The sequence below is a fragment of the Panthera tigris genome, chromosome B2 (genome assembly GCF_018350195.1).
Source record: "Panthera tigris isolate Pti1 chromosome B2, P.tigris_Pti1_mat1.1, whole genome shotgun sequence".
Classification (NCBI taxonomy): domain Eukaryota; kingdom Metazoa; phylum Chordata; class Mammalia; order Carnivora; family Felidae; genus Panthera; species Panthera tigris.
Genome location: NC_056664.1, coordinates 11,537,611 through 11,556,417, shown reverse-complemented (window position 1 = coordinate 11,556,417; position 18,807 = coordinate 11,537,611). Strand labels below are relative to the sequence as shown.

Here is an 18,807-nt window from a genome sequence, read left to right as displayed (position 1 = left end):
CGGACTCCAGATTCTACAGTAAGAACTGATTAAAATTGTACAAGAATAAAGTTCGCTTGAATCTGTGGAGGTTTCTACACAGTGGGTGTGTGTAGTCATAAGTGCAAACAAAAATACTGCCGCTTAATTCGATCCAGGATTTTCGGTTCTCTGGCTTTCCGGAAAAAGCAGAGGCTGCCGATTCCCCCGAGTGACAAAGTGCCAGCTTCTCCCAGCTCGGGAGGAGAAGGCAGGTGGCCCACGAAGCGCTCGGCTTCTCCACGCTGGTCTGGGGTCCCCGGCTGGGCCGCAGCATGTTTTACAGATGGGGCTGGTGCTTTCACGAGGCGGACCGCAACGAAGATGCTGTGGCCTGCGGGGAGGCGCTGGCTGCTTTCACCGAGTGCTCGCGCTGCCCTGGAATGCAGACCCTGGTGAGTTCGAGCTCCTGATCCCCGCCGCCCTTCCCCCAATGCCAACACACACACACACACACACACACACACACACACACACACACACACACCACGTACACACAGGGCCCATTCACAGCCAGACATCACCCACTCAAGGGGCTCTCCCTGAAGGGACCCACAGGATCCACTTTATTATGGAATCCTGTTCTAGGATTCACACTAGACAAAGGAGAAACCTTGCCCCAAAGTGAAGCTTCTAGCAAAAGTGATGACAGAAAGAAGACCCAAAGTTAAAGTAAAAGAGTGTTGTCACAACTTACTAAAACCAAAGAGTATTACAAAAACACTAAAGCAATAAAAAACAAAAACAAAAACAAAAACAAAAACACAGGGGCACCTGGGTGGCTCAGTCAGTTAAGCGTCTGACTTCAGCCTAGGTCATGATCTTGCCGTTTCCGAGTTTGAGCCCCACATCCAGCTCTGTGCTGGCAGCTCAGAGCCTGGAGCCTGTTTTGGATTCTGTATCTTCCTCTCTCTCTCTGCCCCTTCCCCACTCACACTCTGTCTTTCTCAAAAATAAACATTAAAAAAATTAAAACAAATCACCCTAATCCCATGTTACTCTGATACAACAAATATTTTTGTAAATTCCACTTCTATTGTTTTTTATTAAAAAAATCTTTTTTTAAAAAATGTTTATTTTTGACAGAGAGAGAGGGAGAGAGACAGAGAAACAGAGTGTGAGTGGGGGAGGGGCAGAGAGAGAGGGAGACACAGAATCCGAAGCAGGCTCCAGGCTCGGAGCTGTCAGCACAGAGCCCGATGCGGGGCTTGAACTCAACGAACTGTGAGATCACGATCTGAGCCAAAGTCGGACGCCCAACTGACTGAGCCACCCAGGCGCCCCCGTAAATTCCACTTTTAAAAGGCAGGATCTTTGGCAGGAACACACTATTCTGGAGCCTCTGAAAACAAAAATCAGGTCCTGTTCCCGTTTGTTGGTTCTATGTAATCCAATCAGAGGAACAAGGGGGAGGGATTGTTGTTTCCTCCTCTTCTGTAAGCCCTCGGCCACCCCCTATTATCACTGCAGCAGAGGGGTCTCTGAAGACAGACCCCCCGCTCTGCACTGCACTGAAGCAGCTGGTCAGCGGAGGAGAGCAGCAGCTCCCGGGAACCTGAATTTTGAAGAGGCACCCTCAATACCTCTCGGGAAGTCTGCTGCACACTTAGGTTTGAGAAGCATTAGAATTAGCCCTTGGACTTCACGGAGGAAGGACCGAAAGGCTGATCCAGGCCAGCAATGCAGATTCTGCCTGAAGACCAGAGCAAAGGAAGCCAAAGGCTCTTAAACAAACGGGTCGTTGTTTCATGGGCAAAGAACAGTAACAAGTAACTTTATTCTTAGTCTTATGTTGGGGGAAGAAAGTCTTTTGTTTTTATTGCAAGAAATCACCATCTGGGTTTTGCAGTTTATTTAGGAGTATGCTGTGTAAGTAACTACACACGGAAATGTTAAGGGCTAGTATGAAAAGGGGGTAAAGCTTGTCGGGGGAAAAGCCACCAAACCAGAATAACTTTGTCAACAAAGCCAAGACCAATGGCATCATATCTTTCTAGATTATTTTTCTAGTTCTGTCTGCTCTTTGTTTTGCTAAGTTTTGGCCCTCCCATACCCCTCACTCAGCTGCAGTGGGGATGTGGGACCAAAACAGTGACCCTGGATGGAAAGAAATGGTGGCTCTCAGGAGCCCAGCCCCCAGAAGTGGATAATCTCTTATTTATACAATTTGCTGTTTTCCTTACGAATGTTAGCAAACATCCACTCTGTTCCATTAGTTTAGGAATTAAACTAAAAAATTAAACTATTAAACTATAAAATTAAACGTTATAACCAACCTGGTCACTTCCAAAGCCGAAACTTCAACTGCTCTGGGAATTCACCAATACTTCCCCCAAACATGCTTTTACCTATGGGCACTAAATGACGGTTTTTTAAATCAATTCTACTATGCATGCCTCCCTTCCCCCACGCCCCTTTTTAACACCTCTGAAATTGGGATGTGTCTTACACATTTACTAATGTCATGTGGTTTCATTGGAAGTATTTTTTGCAGTGATACATAAAATAATGGTTTATCTAGTAATTACAGAAATCACAGATTTCACGAAATACAGTAGGTGCTACCTGAATGCCTTGGGATAGCCAGTAATTAGACATCTCAGGGAACGGAATATGAGACTGAATGATCTTTAGTCATGTGAATGCTTAGTTCGTCACCAACCCACATGCCTGTTAGAAAGGCCACTGGTCCAGGGCACCTGGGTGGCTCAGTTGGTTAAGCATCCAACTTCAGGTCAGGTCATGATCTCATGAGATCATGGGTCATGGGTTCAAGCTCCAAGAAGGGCTCTGTGCTGACACTGCGGAGCCTGGAGCCTGCTTCAGATTTTCTATCTCTCTCTCTCTCTCCCTCTCCCTGCCCCTTCCCCACTCATGCTCTGTGTCTCTCTCTCTCTCAAAAATAAATAAAAAATAGATTAATTAACCTAAAAAAGTTATTTAAAAAAAAAGCCACTGGTCCCATATATTCCATTGTCCATTGGACACCGCACAGAGCCAGCTGGGCAGCAGTGAGTTTGCGCTCCAGCGGGCCCATCTTCCCCATGTGAACCTCTCCTACTAAGTCCTGTGGTGAAGCACCTCTGGGGGTCGGTGCACAATCAGGCAGGCTCTCCAACAGTACAGAACACAGAGGACTGCCTCTGGAATTTATTACCTGTTCATTCTCTGCTGAGGAATGCAGCTGGGCAGGGCCCTGCGGCCCATCTGAGATACTCTTCCTGTCCATTTTATTGGGTAGGTTTCTTCTACTTGAAAGCTCTCCAGAAGAATCCGTCAATCCGTCAAAATCTTTCCCATCGGACACACCCATAAACTCTGTGAAAGAATGGTCCTCAAGGATATCTGTGGTGTGCTCTATGGTCACTTCCCTGGGGCAAAATTCTCTGACTGGTTGGCCATTTCGGCTGGAGCAGGCATCCTGCCCTGAACAGGAGCCAGTCCTACAGAGGGATTTGGAGTTTTTCTCAGGGATGCTTTGGGGTGATGGGCTCCCTTTGGCTAAGGCACTGTTTTCCTTGAGTGGCACCATAATTATCTTCTCTTTAAGCAAGCCTCTTTCTAGTTCTGTCAACTCTTTGTTTGAGGACGGCCTGAAATCATGCCCAAGGGACGGTCCGTAATGCTCACTGGAGTCTGTATCCTTTGTCTGAATGGCTAGCTGGTCCGAGCTGTCACTGGAAGGGACCGCCATGTCGGACAGAGTGGCGTTGGAGGCACTGTGGGAAAAGTAGCCGCTGGTAATACTGCTGGTGGTAGGGCTACGGGACACTTCTTTCTCCAGGACCCTTGAGTTCACCAAATCTACTTTCGAAGAAAACCACTCCCTGTTCTCCAAGCTGGCATTGTAAACACTGAAGTCTGCAAACTCCACGGGCACGTAAGGCTGTGAACTTATCAGCTTCCTGTTAAGAGCTTCCAGATCATTTTCCTCCTCCTCAGAGTCCTATAGTAACGAAGCAAAAGTCACTCATTAGCTCCTTATGGCGACTTTATTGTCAACTTTTAAATACATTCCTATTAAAGGCATTCACATGTGTAGTGTTCCTGAGTTTGGTTAAATCTTGTCACCTACGGTGGACCCAAGTACAATACTCTCAGAGATCCATGAACATAAACCCACCTAATACGTAGGAGATTTATTTATTCTGTGCTCACTCCCTGCTAATTAGAAGTGTTTCCTTCCCTGGTTTAAGTGCAGTGGACTCTTAATTCATTTTAATTGATGATTAGTTTTCAGTTGTGATGATTTCCCTTTGCTAATTAAATGAGGAGAGGGACAGCCAGGGGCAGAGAAGACGTGCCGCTTCGTTTGTTCTTACAATCCTTGCTTTGGGAAGCCAAGCGCAGGTAAGTAAAGTAATTTGTATAAGGTTTCTGAGCTATTTTACGGGGAGGGAGGGTAGTAAAATAAAGATCCCAACAGTGAAAAGGCCAACGAACATGATTTCAACACCCATTCCTGGTGTTACACTAAACGCTGTAAGGTTGTAAAATACTAACAGTCGGTCTAACGATGAACGCTTTTTAGGGTTTTGGAGAAGCGTGGATAGAGGATTTGGCCAGAGATGAGGAAGGTCCTGAGATTTAAATGAAAATCTCCTTTGTCAAGTAGCTTTAGAATTCTGTTTGTGAAGACTGGTATATATGCAGAAGTGGGTATTCTCCATTTCCCAGTCTGTCTCTTTTGTATTTGATGGAAACCAACATAAAACATGTAGATGTAAATGATAAGGAGCGCCTGGCTGGCTCAGTCAGTAGAGCATGCAGTTCTTGATCTTGGGGTCATGAGTTCAAGCCCCACGTTGGATGTAGAGCTTTTAAAAAGAAAAAAAAATGATAACACAATCTGGTCATTTCTAATTAACCTCATAAACAAATATTCCTCTTCTCTGAAAACATGCCTTTCATTCTACGAGTATTTATCAAGCATCCACTGTATGCCAGTCATTGTCCCAAGAACTGGGAATACCAACATTGAACAAAACCAGGCATGGTTCCGGCCCTCATGGAGTTAGGATTTTGGGTCCTTGCTCTTAGAACTATCCTGGACCCTGTTTTGGTGGATGGAAATTTCATTCAGTACAAAAGCAAGGAGACTGTAAAGACCTGGAACCAAAATGTTAACCTTACTCATTAAAGTATCATTTCAAAAGGTTGAGGAGAGAGAGGGGATAGGGAAGGGGAAGAAGAACATGCTTGAAGGATATGGGAGACGGCAGTTCACAAATTAACATAAATTTCATCGACTGAATTTTACAATAATAATTTCTTTTGCGTAAGATGCTAAATGGCTAAACCAATACCTTAATAGTCTTGAGTGCTTCTTAGTTGTTTTTTTCTTTTTACTTGAGATTATTACATTTTATTGACACAAAGGATACTTAGGCCACATCACCAAAAAAAATTATGGCAACATCAGTAGTGCCTTTTAAGTTAAATGACAATTTGTAAGTGTTTAACAACATATGGTCGCTTTTCCTTGACATATATGATTAAGAATATATCTTTTTATCAAAATGTAAAATGCTATCTGGCAGAAGTAACAATTATTTTATTGGCCTTACACATTAAATTGATTCACTGTACTTCAAAGAGGAAATATTTTCCTATTTTTCCTTTTTCTTGTGCTAGATCTGTATTTATTTATATATTTATTATATATATACATATATATATATAATATATATAAAATACTCAAAAGCTGTATAACTCGAAAACTATAATTAGGTATAACAATTAAAATTGATTTTAAATTTTGAACAGAAAACAATGTGTTTCTTAAATTCTTTCCAAACATTTCTTTAAAATTCAAATGGCAACAGCTCTTTTAACAAACCTCTCAGGTTCAGAAGATACCAAATGAGCAGGGAAGTTTCTCTCTGAGTGCTCCTTAGATTTTAAAATAACTTGAATATAAATTATACAAAAGCATCAGCTGTCTTAATTCAATGGCTATTAATCAAAGGTGAGGGGTACCTGAGTGGCTCAGTTGGTTGAGCGTCCAACTTTGGCTCAGGTCATGATCTCGAAGTTGGTGAGTTTGAGCCCAGAATCGGGCTCTGCACTGACAGCACAGAGCCTGCTTAGGATTCATTCTCTCCCTCGCTCTCTGCCCCTCCCCCACTTGCACTTTCTCTCTCAAAAATAAATAAACTAAAAAAACAAAAAAACCCAAAAAACAAAGGTGAATGAGTATCAAATATCACTGGTAAAAATTCCAGAAAATTAGCAAAACAAAATTTTTGGCAACACTAATCTCGCCACCTTATTTTTAGCTACATTCTAAATCAAGTAGCATTATTAAAAAAGGGGGAGGAGGGAATGTTTGGAAAGGAGCATAGATTAGAATTCAATCAGTGGCTTTTGCCCGTATTTTATTGATTCTCTACTTGACATGTTTATTTGTTTTTTTCTTTTAATTTTTTTAAGTTTATTTATTTTGAGAGAGTGAGAGCGTGAGAGAGAGCGAGAGAGTGCGCGTGATCAGGGAAGGGACAGAGAGAGAGGGAGAGAGAAAATCTCAAGCAGGCTCTTCAGTGTCAACACAGAGCCTCATGTGGGGCTCCATCTCATGAACCATGAGATCATGACCTGACCCAAGATCAAGAGTTGGTTGTTTTCTTTTTTTTAATTTATTTTTTTAATGTTTATTTTTGAGAGACAGCGTGTGCGCACACGCAAGCCTGAACAGGGGAGGGCAGAGAAGAGAGGGAGACACAGAATCTGAAGCAAGTTCCAGGCTCTGAGCTGTAAGCACAGAGACTGACATGGGGCTAGAACCCACGAACCATGGGATCATGATCTGAGCCAAAGTCAGATGCTTAATCAACTGAGCCACCCAGGCTCCCCAAAAGTCAGATGCTTAACTGACTGAGCCATCCAGATGTTCCTCTACTTGACATGTTTAGACTCAAAATTGAATTTCTAGTGTTTGTATCCTTAGATTTCTTTCTTTCTTTTTTTGTAAGTAAGCTCTACACCCAATGCGGGGCTCAAACTCACGACCCCAAAATCAAGAGTTGCATTCTTTACTGACTGAGCCACCCAAGTGCCTCCCCCCCCCCCCTTTATATTTCCTTTTGACTGAAGCTGGCAAAGAAATAGAATTCCCCAAGCCCCGGAATCTCTGATGCAATTAATTACTGAAAAGTTAGTTGTCGAAAAGAAAACCAAATCTTAATATGAGAATTAGTAACTTGGAGCCCTTTTTATGCCTGAAGTTATGTCTTCTCAAGACCGAGGAAAGGCCTGTCACCCTAAAACACAACTTTGCTGAATGAAATATTCAATCATAGTTTACTGTGTAGAAACAGGTACACATTTATCAAACTCACAAAGATAAAAAGTTATTCCTAAAGGACTAGAAGGAGCTTAATAAAACTGAAGAGTCTACAAAACCACCAAGAGATTAAGTTCAAATAGGGATCAGTCCATAGTGTTGCACCTGGGATGGGACTGGGGGAGGGGAATGACCCAAAGAGAGAGGCTAGAGGAGTTGGGGCAAGTTATTTCAAAAATGAAGAAGAAAACTCAGTAGAGATTAAACATTTCCCAACATGTAAACCAGACTGAAGGCCTATTGAGTTATTGCCTTCAAGGAGAAAAAACAGGACTTAAAATTGGCTTAAACTGTGCCATAAGGGAATTTGGTTAGACAGACTTTCTACTCCAGAAATATTTATCGTTGTATCTTCAAGGAGACTAAGCTAAGCACCTTCCTATTATGTCTTAAGGACAAAAAGGTTTAAAACCCTGCCCAAAAGTGAAGCATGGAGTCAAGTTCTCAAGTCTCTCTATAGCTACAGTCTTCATGATTTGATTTTTGCAATTCAGTTCATGCAGCTGATATTTACCTATAGACAACATACCTTGACTTTAAGAAGGGATCATAACCCACATTAAAGCAGTGACTCTTGGCAAGGAGTTTCACTTGATCAAAGTCACTTTTACTTCCACATGGAATGGGGTCTGTGTTGTCCACACAGGGAGATGGTCTCTTTTCAGAAGGACTGTATCAGCCTAGGGCCCCAGTACTTCTGTCCATGGTACTAAAAGGCGGGCAGCCTTTTTTAGAAACAGCAGCAGCAGGGCAACTAAAACTGCACTATTTGGGGGAGCATCTGGAGTCCTTGGGGTCAGCCCAATTGTGCTGAGGGATGACGGAGCCTTTGTTCTTATGCTCTCATTAACCGCGAGACTTTGGGCACGACCCTCATCTGTAAAACGGAGAAATAAACTATATGCTGTCTATGCAAGACCCAAGAGAGGGAGAAGTGATTTCCTTTCTAATCTTCTCTCTGCTTAATGACTTAAAAAGATAGACTCCAAAGGCATGTTGTTGCCTTTATGTTATTTAAACAAGACATGAAGTACATTTGTGTATCTTCCCAAATTGATCAGACAACACACTGTGCTTTAAGAATCAAGCCTCAGTAGGCTGAGTAGCTCAGTCTGTTAAGCATCCGCCTCTTGATTTTGGCTCACGTCATGATCTCACAGTTTGTGGGTTTGAGCCCCACATCAGGCTCCGTACTGGTGGTGCAGAGCCTGCTTGGAATTCTCTCTCTCCCTGCCCCTCTCCTGCTTGCGTGCATGCACTCTCTCTCAAAATAAATAAACTTAAAAAAATTTTTTTTTAAATAAAAGAATCAAGGCTAGCTATATGTAACTATATTCTATTTGAAACTATCAGAAATTATTTCAAACTCCATTGATGAGACCAAACCACTGATTCACCCTCGGATTTTTCAAGAGTGTAAAAGGAAAGAGAGTGAATGGGAAACAAAAGGATAAAGCAGTGTATGTCCATTTGTAAGAGGAGAAATAAAATGAAAGCTTCCCACAGAGAATTAGAACCTCAGATCAAGCAATACCCTTAAAATCTACCAGAACATCCTGGAAAAGCCAGGACTATCTGAAATAAATCAAGCAGTTCAATAGTTTCAGAGATGAAGAGACAGAGACTTTCTTTTTAAAACTTTTTAAAAAAACTTTTTAAAAAAAGTTTTATTTATTTAAATAGTTTCTACACCCAATGTGGGGCTCAAAGTCATGACCCCAAGATTAGGAGTCGTATGCTCTTCTGACTAAGCAGCCAAGATCCCTTCTTTCTCTTTAAAAAAAAAAAAAAAAAAAAAAAAAAAAATATATATATATATATATATATATATATATATATATATGAATGAGAGACAGAGGTGGGAAGGAGAGATCTCGAGTTGGGGAGGAGCACAGAGAGGGAGAGAGAGAGAATCCCAAGCAGGCTCTGCACTGTCAGCATGGAGCCCGATGCAGGGCTCGAACTCATGAACTGTGAAATCATGACCTGAGCCCAAGTTGGACGCTCAACTGATTGTGCCACCCAGGAACCCTCTTTCTCCTTTTTTAAAGATTTTGTCATTATTGTTTGGTGCCAGATTTCTAAGGAGAGTAGAGGCCATTCTCTCAAGTTTCCAGCAATAAAAATGGTACCCTCAAACCCTACTCAGTAGACTTCAAGGTGCATGCAACCACACAGAGGCTAAGTGCTGCTTGAGAGTTGCTGGGTTAAGAGAAGCCAGTTCCATCCTACCCTCTGCTAGCTAAAAGTCCTGAAATGGGTTTTATGTAAAAATAATACAAGGAAAGTAAAGAAAATAATGAAGAGGCAAACTCTTATCAACAGTGAAACCATCTGCTGGGTAGTCCCAGAAGGGTCATCCAGCAGTCTCCTGATGGTGTGTTCTACCAGAATGGACTGTTACAAGAGGTTTAAATTTACTACCCATGCATCATGGTAGTAGGTTCCACATCATCCAACAGATCCAACCAGCCAGAGAGCCAGAGAGTTTGCAGGGGTCATGAGCTAGCTACTTGGCCTTTGCAGCCCATGCTGCAGCCTTATTAATTAAGCAGGGGAGGTCGAGTAAGTGAATGAGCAACATATTAGGATTTAGAGATGTAGGGGCAGGTGTTGATGTTCACCCTCTTTTCCAGCAGGAACTATGATGGAGACTTGGGACTGAGGGGCAGGGAGAACACAGAAGCAACGGTGGGGAGAGGGACAGAGGGGAGGGGGAAATGGTGCCTTTTCTTCTGTCCTCCACAGACAGGAGGAATGAGAAGGTCATTTCCTAAGGCCTGTGAGCTCTCCAAGCATGCAGGTGCATGGCCAACTGCATTCCGGGTTAAGTTCCTGTTAGGTTCACACAGTGAGCAGCAGGAACCCATTTTAGAACCTTCAGAGGACCTCACACCCCGGAGTCTTTGGACCAGGTCTGATGTGCAGCTGGGAAAGGAAACCTCCCACGGACTGCCCACGGATCAGACTGTCCTCAGATGGAAACACCAACCAGCTCTGTCTTGTTCCAAGCTGCTTTACTTTTTCAAAGCCCAGGAAGCCACAGGAGAGTGAAAGCTCAGACACAAGAAAACTGTTTCCAGGTCTGGGAATACAGTTTGTTTTTTATTTTATTTTTTTTAAGTTTATTTATTTTGAGAGAGCATGAGCAGGGGAGGAGCAGAGAGAGGGACAGAGAGAATCCCAAGCAGGCTCCACACCATCAGTGCAGAGCCTCTTGCGGGACTTGAACCCACAAACCGTGATATCATGACCTGAGCTGAAACCAAGTGTCAGATGCTTAGCCGACTGAGCCGCCCAGGCACCCTACAGTTTGATTTTTAAATTGAGGTATCACATATAATCCCCCGTGCCTGGTATAACAGCGTCTTAAAAACGATTTGCAAATGCGTAATTTGAAAACCAAGAGCTGGGGAAGGGCATTTTACAGGCAGAGTTTCAACCTACCTGTGGCTGAAATACAGATAAGCCATCCCAAGAGCCAGCCTGACACTGAGGGGGTTGGGACCTATTTTGCCGCCTGAGGTGCTGAGGCGGTAACGGGGGCAGTGAGGGTTTGCAGCACGGCTTCAAGCTGCAGAATCAGCTTAGCGGGAGCATCAGGCGACACGAAAGGAGCTTTCAAACATCCCACAGCTAAGTGCATGATTACTCACTGCAAGTAAGTGCAACTCCTCTAGGTAGATTAACTTCAGAATCTGGGCAGTATGCAGAGACACATTAGAAAGATCCAGAAGTCAGTTAAAGCGATCTCTTTGTTACCCTTTTCAAAGACTAGAATCAGTAAGAGTGCCTTTTCCCCTTTTTCTAAGCAAGTTGATACTAAGCAAATAAATAAATAAATAAATAAATAAAATAGAATGCACACTTAGAAGAATCAAAGGTCATGGCCACATTCATGCAACATTTCATTACCAGTGATCACATTGTTTTCTTAAAAAAAAAAAAAAAAAAAGAGAGAGAGAGAAAGACCCAATACATTATCTTAATTTCTTCTTAAAGGATTTGGATGATTGTCTGTGAAAGGGCCTTAAAACCCACCACCAGGCAATACGACAGAAATGGTTCTGGAACTTACAATCTTCTTCTCACGTTTGCTATTGTGCTCTAGTAGCATGTTGCTGCCATTGCTTCCCGAGGGCACAATGCAGCCAGGGTTATGTGGCTGAGGTGGAGGCATGCTCTGCAAAGGTTAAGACACACAGATGCATCACACACAGAAGACGTCGACAGCCGAAATACACGGTTAAGTACATGCAAGTTAGCAAAGCAACACGAACACTTGTATTCCACAGGAGTAGTGCGGAGATTTCGCGGGCCGAGGTTAAAACCACTGATGAAGTCTGACAAGACTACACAGACTAATGGCAAATAGCATAAATGGATTTATCAAATTAAAAAAAAAAAAAAAAAGCCCCTACTATTTTCCAAACACCTAGGGAACATCTTTCTCACATGGAACGTTAAAAAAAATACTTTGAAAAGCAGAAAGAAGATAACAGCAATAACAACACACAAGTTCCCCCGTGACCCTGGGTGACCCACACGTGTCTACACGCAGCGCCCAGCTTGTAAATGCACAACTGTCGCTGCTCCCCAGGCAACACAATTCTGTTCTTTTTTACGCGGCACAGAGAACTCTGGTACTTACCTCCTGGCTTAGAAGAGGCCTCGCTTCAAGAGCTATCCTTTTCTTATGCTCCTCTTTTACAGGCATCAGGGGTTTGAAAAACTTTGGCGGCTGGGGAGAGAATGCTTTAAAAGGACTGACTGTTAAGGCGTGAGGGTTCTCGGATGTACAACCTGGGAAGGACAAACAGGCATGAATTCACAGGCACAGAGCACTTTTAACCAGCGCACAGGAAGCACAGTCATCACCTAGCCAGAGGAGGAGGATCTGGTGTAACAAAGAAATTAACATGCTGATATTTGGCTAACGATTCAAACAGATGTGGGCAAGAATGGAGATGTATCTACTGAGTCACAAAGAGTCATCAAACGACTGGGAGGCATCGACGAAAGCAGAAACTAAATTTTCTACCTTCTTTTCAAGATCCAGCTTGAAGCACCACCTATTAGAGCAATTTCAACTCATGCTGATTTTCCAATGCTCTGAATTCCTGGACGCTTTTGTCCGTACATGCATTTGGGCTCTTTATCATTTATTATCTAATTTTCCATGTATCTCATTCCACAGTTAGAATTTAGGATCTAGAATGGTAACTTTTTGTATCTTTCACTGCATATAGCAAGTAGAGGCTCAATAAACGTTCAATGAATGGATCCTGTACAAATTTTCTTGCAAGCCCCCTTTTCTCCCAAGCCACCCTGGCTCCATACGGCTGAGGAACAATTCCTCTTTCCTGCTTTCACTCATTTCTGGCCGTTTAGGGCCTCTTTTCCTCCTCCTGTATTTTCTTCCCAATTCTCTGGTACAGTGTCATTTAGTAGGTAAAATATAAGCTGATTTACGTATTCAGAGAATGCTGTTCCTCTCAGGGCACTGGAAGATTACACAGTTAAGGAATAATGCTGTCACTGATCAACCTCATTTCTGGTATCATTTTTGGAACCAAAATCGGGGAATCAAAAATTTCTTGTAAAAATCTTTTGAGTACAAAAACATCACACCGGTAGATAGTCTTTTGGTAAAGAATGAAGTCTAACCATAATGTAATAAGATTTGTGTGCATCTCAAAACTGACTTCAAATTCAGGAAATGATGTGGGAAAAAGGATTTGAAAATTCTAACGTGCTACACAAAAAGCCGATTATTATTATTATCTGGAAGATATACTGGCTACAAAGCAAGAAGAAATCAAATAAGTCAATGTGACATATTCTATTCAAGAAGACAGTTTAGAAACATCCAGCCCACTAAGAATTTCAGGTTCCTATCTTATTATAGGCCACTTACAAAAGGATCCCCCCGCCCCATGCTTTTCCTAAGAAATTATAAAGAAACAACATGGAAAAACAATCTCACCACTACTTTCTTTACTCCTTCGAGGAGAATCCCTGGGTAAAGTTCCATAACAGGCTATATCTTGGTAACTGGAGCTGTAGTTAGACATGTCTAATTGGTTCTCTAACCAACCCTACAAGGAAAAGACATGGGTTAACTGCAATTAAGTTCCTTTAAAAATGAGAAGTGAAGCCCAGATTTGAGTTTTGTTCTAATTTTTTTTTTAATTTTTTTTTTCAATGGTTTTTTATTTATTTTTGGGACAGAGAGAGACAGAGCATGAACGGGGGAGGGGCAGAGAGAGAGGGAGACACAGAATCGGAAACAGGCTCCAGGCTCCGAGCCATCAGCCCAGAGCCTGACGCGGGGCTCGAACTCACGGACCGCGAGATTGTGACCTGGCTGAAGTCGGACGCTTAACCGACTGCGCCACCCAGGCGCCCCAAGTTTTGTTCTAATTTTTAAAGGCAGTATGTGCGCTTCCTTATTTTTATTGTAAAATATTTCCAACATATAGAAAAGTATGAATGGCTGAATAACATGACCAATACTGTCATACCCAAGATATAGGTAGAGTGTTAATGTTAATCCTGTATCATGTTTGTTCAAGACTTAATAAAATCATTATGAACAGAGTAAAATCCTCTCCTGAACCTCTAAGGTCCCATTCATTTTCCCTCCTCCCCAGAGGCAGCCACTTTTATACATTTGGTGTGTTATCTAGGATGACTGGGTAAAGACCACAACGAAACACTTTTCAGGGTGAAATGGTTCCACTGATAATCTTGCCTGGGTAGCAGGCATACACTGGGATTGCCCCAGACAAACTAGGTGGTATGGTTACTCTAGTCCATATGCCTGAGATTTAAAAGTATCAAACTGGCATAAGATATTGGTATACTAGAGAGAGAAAACTTGTATGTATCATATAAGTTTATTTAATCTTACTCCAACTTCTCAGGAGTTGGCTGCCACTAAAGACTAGATTTTAAACTTCTTGAGGGCAAAATCTGTGCTTCTATTCTTTGAATCACTTAGTCCCTGGCATAGGGACATATATACAATATATGTTCCAAGAAATATTTGCTGAGTAAGGTGATGTTGTAATATGTCCTTAATTTTAAATCCCCAATTTTACCTACTTGAAATAATTTTGATTTTGCTAGAGTAGATATAATACCTTCTTAAAGCATTGAGTTACACCCACTAACACACAGATATTCAATTATGTGTAGTATCAGCTTGATACGGCAAATATGCTAACTTACAACGTAACAGAGTGCACAGCAATTTCATATCAACTATTTGAACTTGAAAATGGACATGTAGAGACAATAATCTGAATAAGATTGAGAAAGGAAATCCTGAGATTTTCAAAACACCAGGATATCCTAAATTTTCAGACTTAGATGCTGTTAATTATCTAGCCATGGTAAGTGCACACCTTATCATCTTCATCAAAGCCAGAAAGGTCTGGTCGGCTGGAGGAGACCTGTAAGAGAGCAATGGTTTTATCAACGTAGTTCATATGTGTAACATAAACTACATATATAGAAATGTAGTGTCGCATTTACAATTGAAACCTGTATGACCTTCTCACGTCCCTCTTTATTCTGCAGTCCTCAGGAGTAACAACTACCCTCAATTTGGGGTTTATTATTCCCACACCAGCTTCATATAGTTACTTATATACATAAAATGGATGTACACATAAAAATATATGCACATCTTATACATAAAAGTATTACTATATGCACACATAATATATATTTTTTGCGTATTTTTATAATGAAAAAAAGTGGTATCTTATGGTCTTTTTCATTAGTCTCATAATTTATTTGTTCTATTCTGGATAGATATGTAGGCCACTTCCAATTTTTGTCAGTTACAAACTATAATGAAATAAATTATTGTTACGGTCCCTAAGTACCACTCTAGCTGTACCCCACAATGATTGACATGTATACAATTTCGGCATTATTTAGTTCTAAATATATCCTATGTTTCTTTTTAAGTTTGTTTATTTATTTAAGTAATCCCTACATCCAACGTGGGGCTTGAATTCATGACTGCGAGATCAAGAGTCACGTGTTCTACCGACTGAGCCAGCCAGCCAGGCGCCCCCATCCTATGTTTCTATGAGACGCTCTAGAAGTTATACTAAGGCATGGAAACCCTGGGCTGCAGATAAGGTTTGTGTGCCTTCCACTTGCTCTTCCATAGCAATTTTAGGGTCAGTTTATGAAATCCTATAGGAGATTATGTGGGAAATTTATACATCAGTTTAAGGAGATGTGCCAACTCTTTGGATACTGTGTGCTTCCATCAATGAACACAGTCTGTCTCTCCACGAATTTAGGCTTCATTTATGGTGATAACTGCATTGAGATTTTCTGTCTTCTTGATTCGGTTTTTGTAGGAAAATTCCATTTTGTTGAAGCTTTTACATTTACTGGTATAACGTTATTCATGGTTTGCTCTTAATGCTGTCTAAATCTCCATTCTGTTTGTAGTGATATGTCCATTTTTATTTCCAATAATATTTGAATTATTATCCCAATATTTTTTCTTCCCCAATGAAACTTAAGTAGAAGTCAGTGCATTTGACCAGTCTTTTCAAAAGCCTGCTTTCCAGCTTTGTTGATTCCATTGTTAGTTTGCTATTTCATACACCTATGTTCTAATCTTTATTATTTCCTTCTTTATTAGGATTCTGCTCTAGCATTTATTATTACCTCAACATTTTTTTATTATGATTTTGTTTAATTTAAAAATTATCTATCCATAAATATTTCTCTGTGAATCTCTAAAAAATACAGAATTCCTCCTCCCTTTAAAAAAACAATAACCACAGGGGCACCTGGGTGACTCAGTCAGAAGAGCACGTGACTCTTGGTAAGACTTGGGGTCATGAGTTTGATTAAAAAAAACAAAACAAACATAAACATAATACCATTATCACATCTTAAAAAAATTAAGGGATTCCTAAATAGTATCAGATATCTTCCAGTGTTCAAATGTCTCATAAACATTTTCAATGAACTCTGAATCAGGATCACAACAATTTGTACATCGCAATCAGAGGATGTATTTTGTCTCTTAGGGGTTTTCCCTTTTCTAGGTCATTTGTTCCCACAAAGTTTCCCTCTTGCTGAGTCCCCATTGTGTCATTTAACATTCTCTTCTGTCCCCTGTAACTATTTAGCAGGTAGATTCAGAATCTTAGAGCAGGATCATTTTTTAGGGGGCTGGAGGTGGACAGAATACTTCATAGGTGGTCTGTCTACACCTTGTAGCACAGATGTTTCCCTCGTTGTTTTTCACTCTTCTTTTTAATACAAGAGCCATACATCCCTAATAGTAGCTCACTGTTCTTTCATTTTCCCTACTGTCTAGTATTCGGCTCTATAAGCAGAGTAACAGGGAATTCAGAGCCCAGTTTCTGTCTAACTACCACTTCCAACCACATCCCACAAGTACTGGTACATGTACCCGTTTTTATTATCATTTTGTTCTAAATACATCCTGATTTCCATTACGCTCTCTTCTTTGATACCTAAAACTTAATTAAAAGACCATTTTTTTCTTTTTTTTTTTCAATTTACACGTTTAGAATATACAGAAATACACATCATTTCGACCCCACCCTCCCTCCCAAACTTACAAGAGCTGGAATCTTTATTGTGCCCTACTCATTTCTTTTTCCTTAACCTACCCAAAATGCTTTTCATAAATAAAACCAAGAAAACTGCTGAATTAATTTATGTTGTAGATTTTTAACATACGTAGTATGAGGCTCCCATTATCAGTTTCTAATAACTGCACTGTAGTCAGAAGTAACCTGTACAAAAACGATTATAGGGGGGTGCCTGGGTGGCTCAGTCGGTTGAGCGACCGACTTTGGCTCAGGTCATGATCTCACGGTTTGTGAGTTCAAGCCCTGCGTCGGGCTCTGTGCTGACAGCTCAGAGCCTGGAGCCTGTTTCCGATTCTGTGTTTCCCTTTCTCTCTCTGCCCCTCCCCCACTCATGCTCTGTCTCTCTCTGTCTCAGAAATAAACATTAAAAAAAAAAAATGATTATAGGGATTGTCTGGGGCTGCATTGTGGCCTGCCGTATGACAACTTTTATCAATGTTCGCCATGTTTTCAATCACTTTCAGGCAATTCTGGAGAGGAGGAAGGCAAGGATGCTGTGCTTTTCCTTGGCAGGATCTTACACCCTGCTGCTTCTGGAAAAGAGACTGCTTTGCAACTGTCCATGCCCTAGTCTGTCCTTTCTTCCCATGACAGTGTTCCCCTGCACTAGAAGCAGTTTCTGTCAACTGGATTTTCCAGATGAACCGGTTGAGGAACAGAATCCAGTGGTCAGGGGAGAGACCAGGAACTAGAGGAGTGTCTACATGAAGGTGCCTGGAGCCCTGTCACACTGATGGGCAGCCCAGTAGAATCCACCAGGGCAGCCTGAACAGGGCATAGAAACGGATTCACGAGCAGCAGCCAGGATTTTTAGCTGACTCTACCAACCTTAAACCAACTACATGCATTTATGTCTCAAGAAACTTCTTTCAAGGACATAACTCTATGACCAGAAATCCGTAAGATCCCACTAAAGGCTCAGTCATGTGACCATACCAGCGCTCTCTGCTGTGGTTCCCTAGGAGAGGACAGGCTTGGTGCTGCGGGATGCCCACACCTCCTGTGGGAGGCCCACAGGGCCTATTCCCGCCTGACTCCAGACCCCTTACGCGCCGCCCCCACACCCTGACACACGGCCAGGACTCAGCAGAGCCTCAGCAGGGTGCACTTACATTGTGAACATTTGGCGTGCTTAGGCTCCTCCGGAGATGCCGAGCTTTCGTGGACAGTGCTTCTTTGACCGTGACCGCCTGTAAAATTTCACGATAGCATTTATTTTTTTTTTCCTTCTGATAACAAAAATAACATACATTTAGTGTGGAACGTTTAGAAAATACAGAAATACGCATCGTTTCGACCCCACACTCCCTCCCAAATTTACAAGGGCTGGGATCTTTATTGTACCCCACTCATTTCTTTTTCCTTAACCTACCAAAAACGCCTTTCATAAATAAAACCAAGAAAACTGCTGAACTGATTTATGTTGTGGATTTTTTACATAGGTAGGCAGAGAAAACGCAGAGGTACCCCTAAGTATAGATGTCATTTGCAAAACCACAGTCAACTTTTATGCTGTTTGTACTTTATTCATGCAGCAATTTTGGTGGGACTCCCACTAAAGGAAGGGTTTTCTGCCAGATGCCAATCTTTTTTTTTTTTTTTAATTATTTAAAAAAAAATTTTTTTTAAATTTTTTTTTTAACGTTTTATTTATTTTTGAGACAGAGAGAGACAGAGGATGAACGGGGGAAGGGCAGAGAGAGAGGGAGACACAGAATTGGAAGCAGGCTCCAGGCTCTGAGTCATCAGCCCAGAGCCCGACGCGGGGCTCGAACTCACGGACCA

The 18,807-nt window shown here is 41.7% G+C and overlaps 1 protein-coding gene across 7 annotated transcripts in view; it reads right to left on the bottom strand.

The window, feature by feature from the left end:
* Positions 1-14: 14 nt before the first annotated feature.
* The window catches only part of KIF13A (kinesin family member 13A), a 215,369-nt gene continuing 196,576 nt past the window's right edge, over positions 15-18,807 (bottom strand). For 4 of the 7 annotated variants that reach the window (XM_042985643.1, XM_042985644.1, XM_042985645.1 and 1 more), the window contains 7 exons: positions 18,135-18,212; positions 14,770-14,817; positions 13,347-13,458; positions 12,012-12,163; positions 11,439-11,543; positions 3,176-3,964; positions 15-396 (listed from right to left, as the gene is read on the bottom strand). In XM_042985643.1, the coding sequence (XP_042841577.1) occupies positions 376-396; positions 3,176-3,964; positions 11,439-11,543; positions 12,012-12,163; positions 13,347-13,458; positions 14,770-14,817; positions 18,135-18,212 (1,305 nt within the window). In that variant the 3' untranslated portion in view covers positions 15-375. The remainder of the gene's footprint in view (positions 397-3,175; positions 3,965-11,438; positions 11,544-12,011; positions 12,164-13,346; positions 13,459-14,769; positions 14,818-18,134; positions 18,213-18,807) is intronic. The other 3 variants (XM_042985647.1, XM_042985648.1, XM_042985649.1) reach the window with 1 other exon arrangement.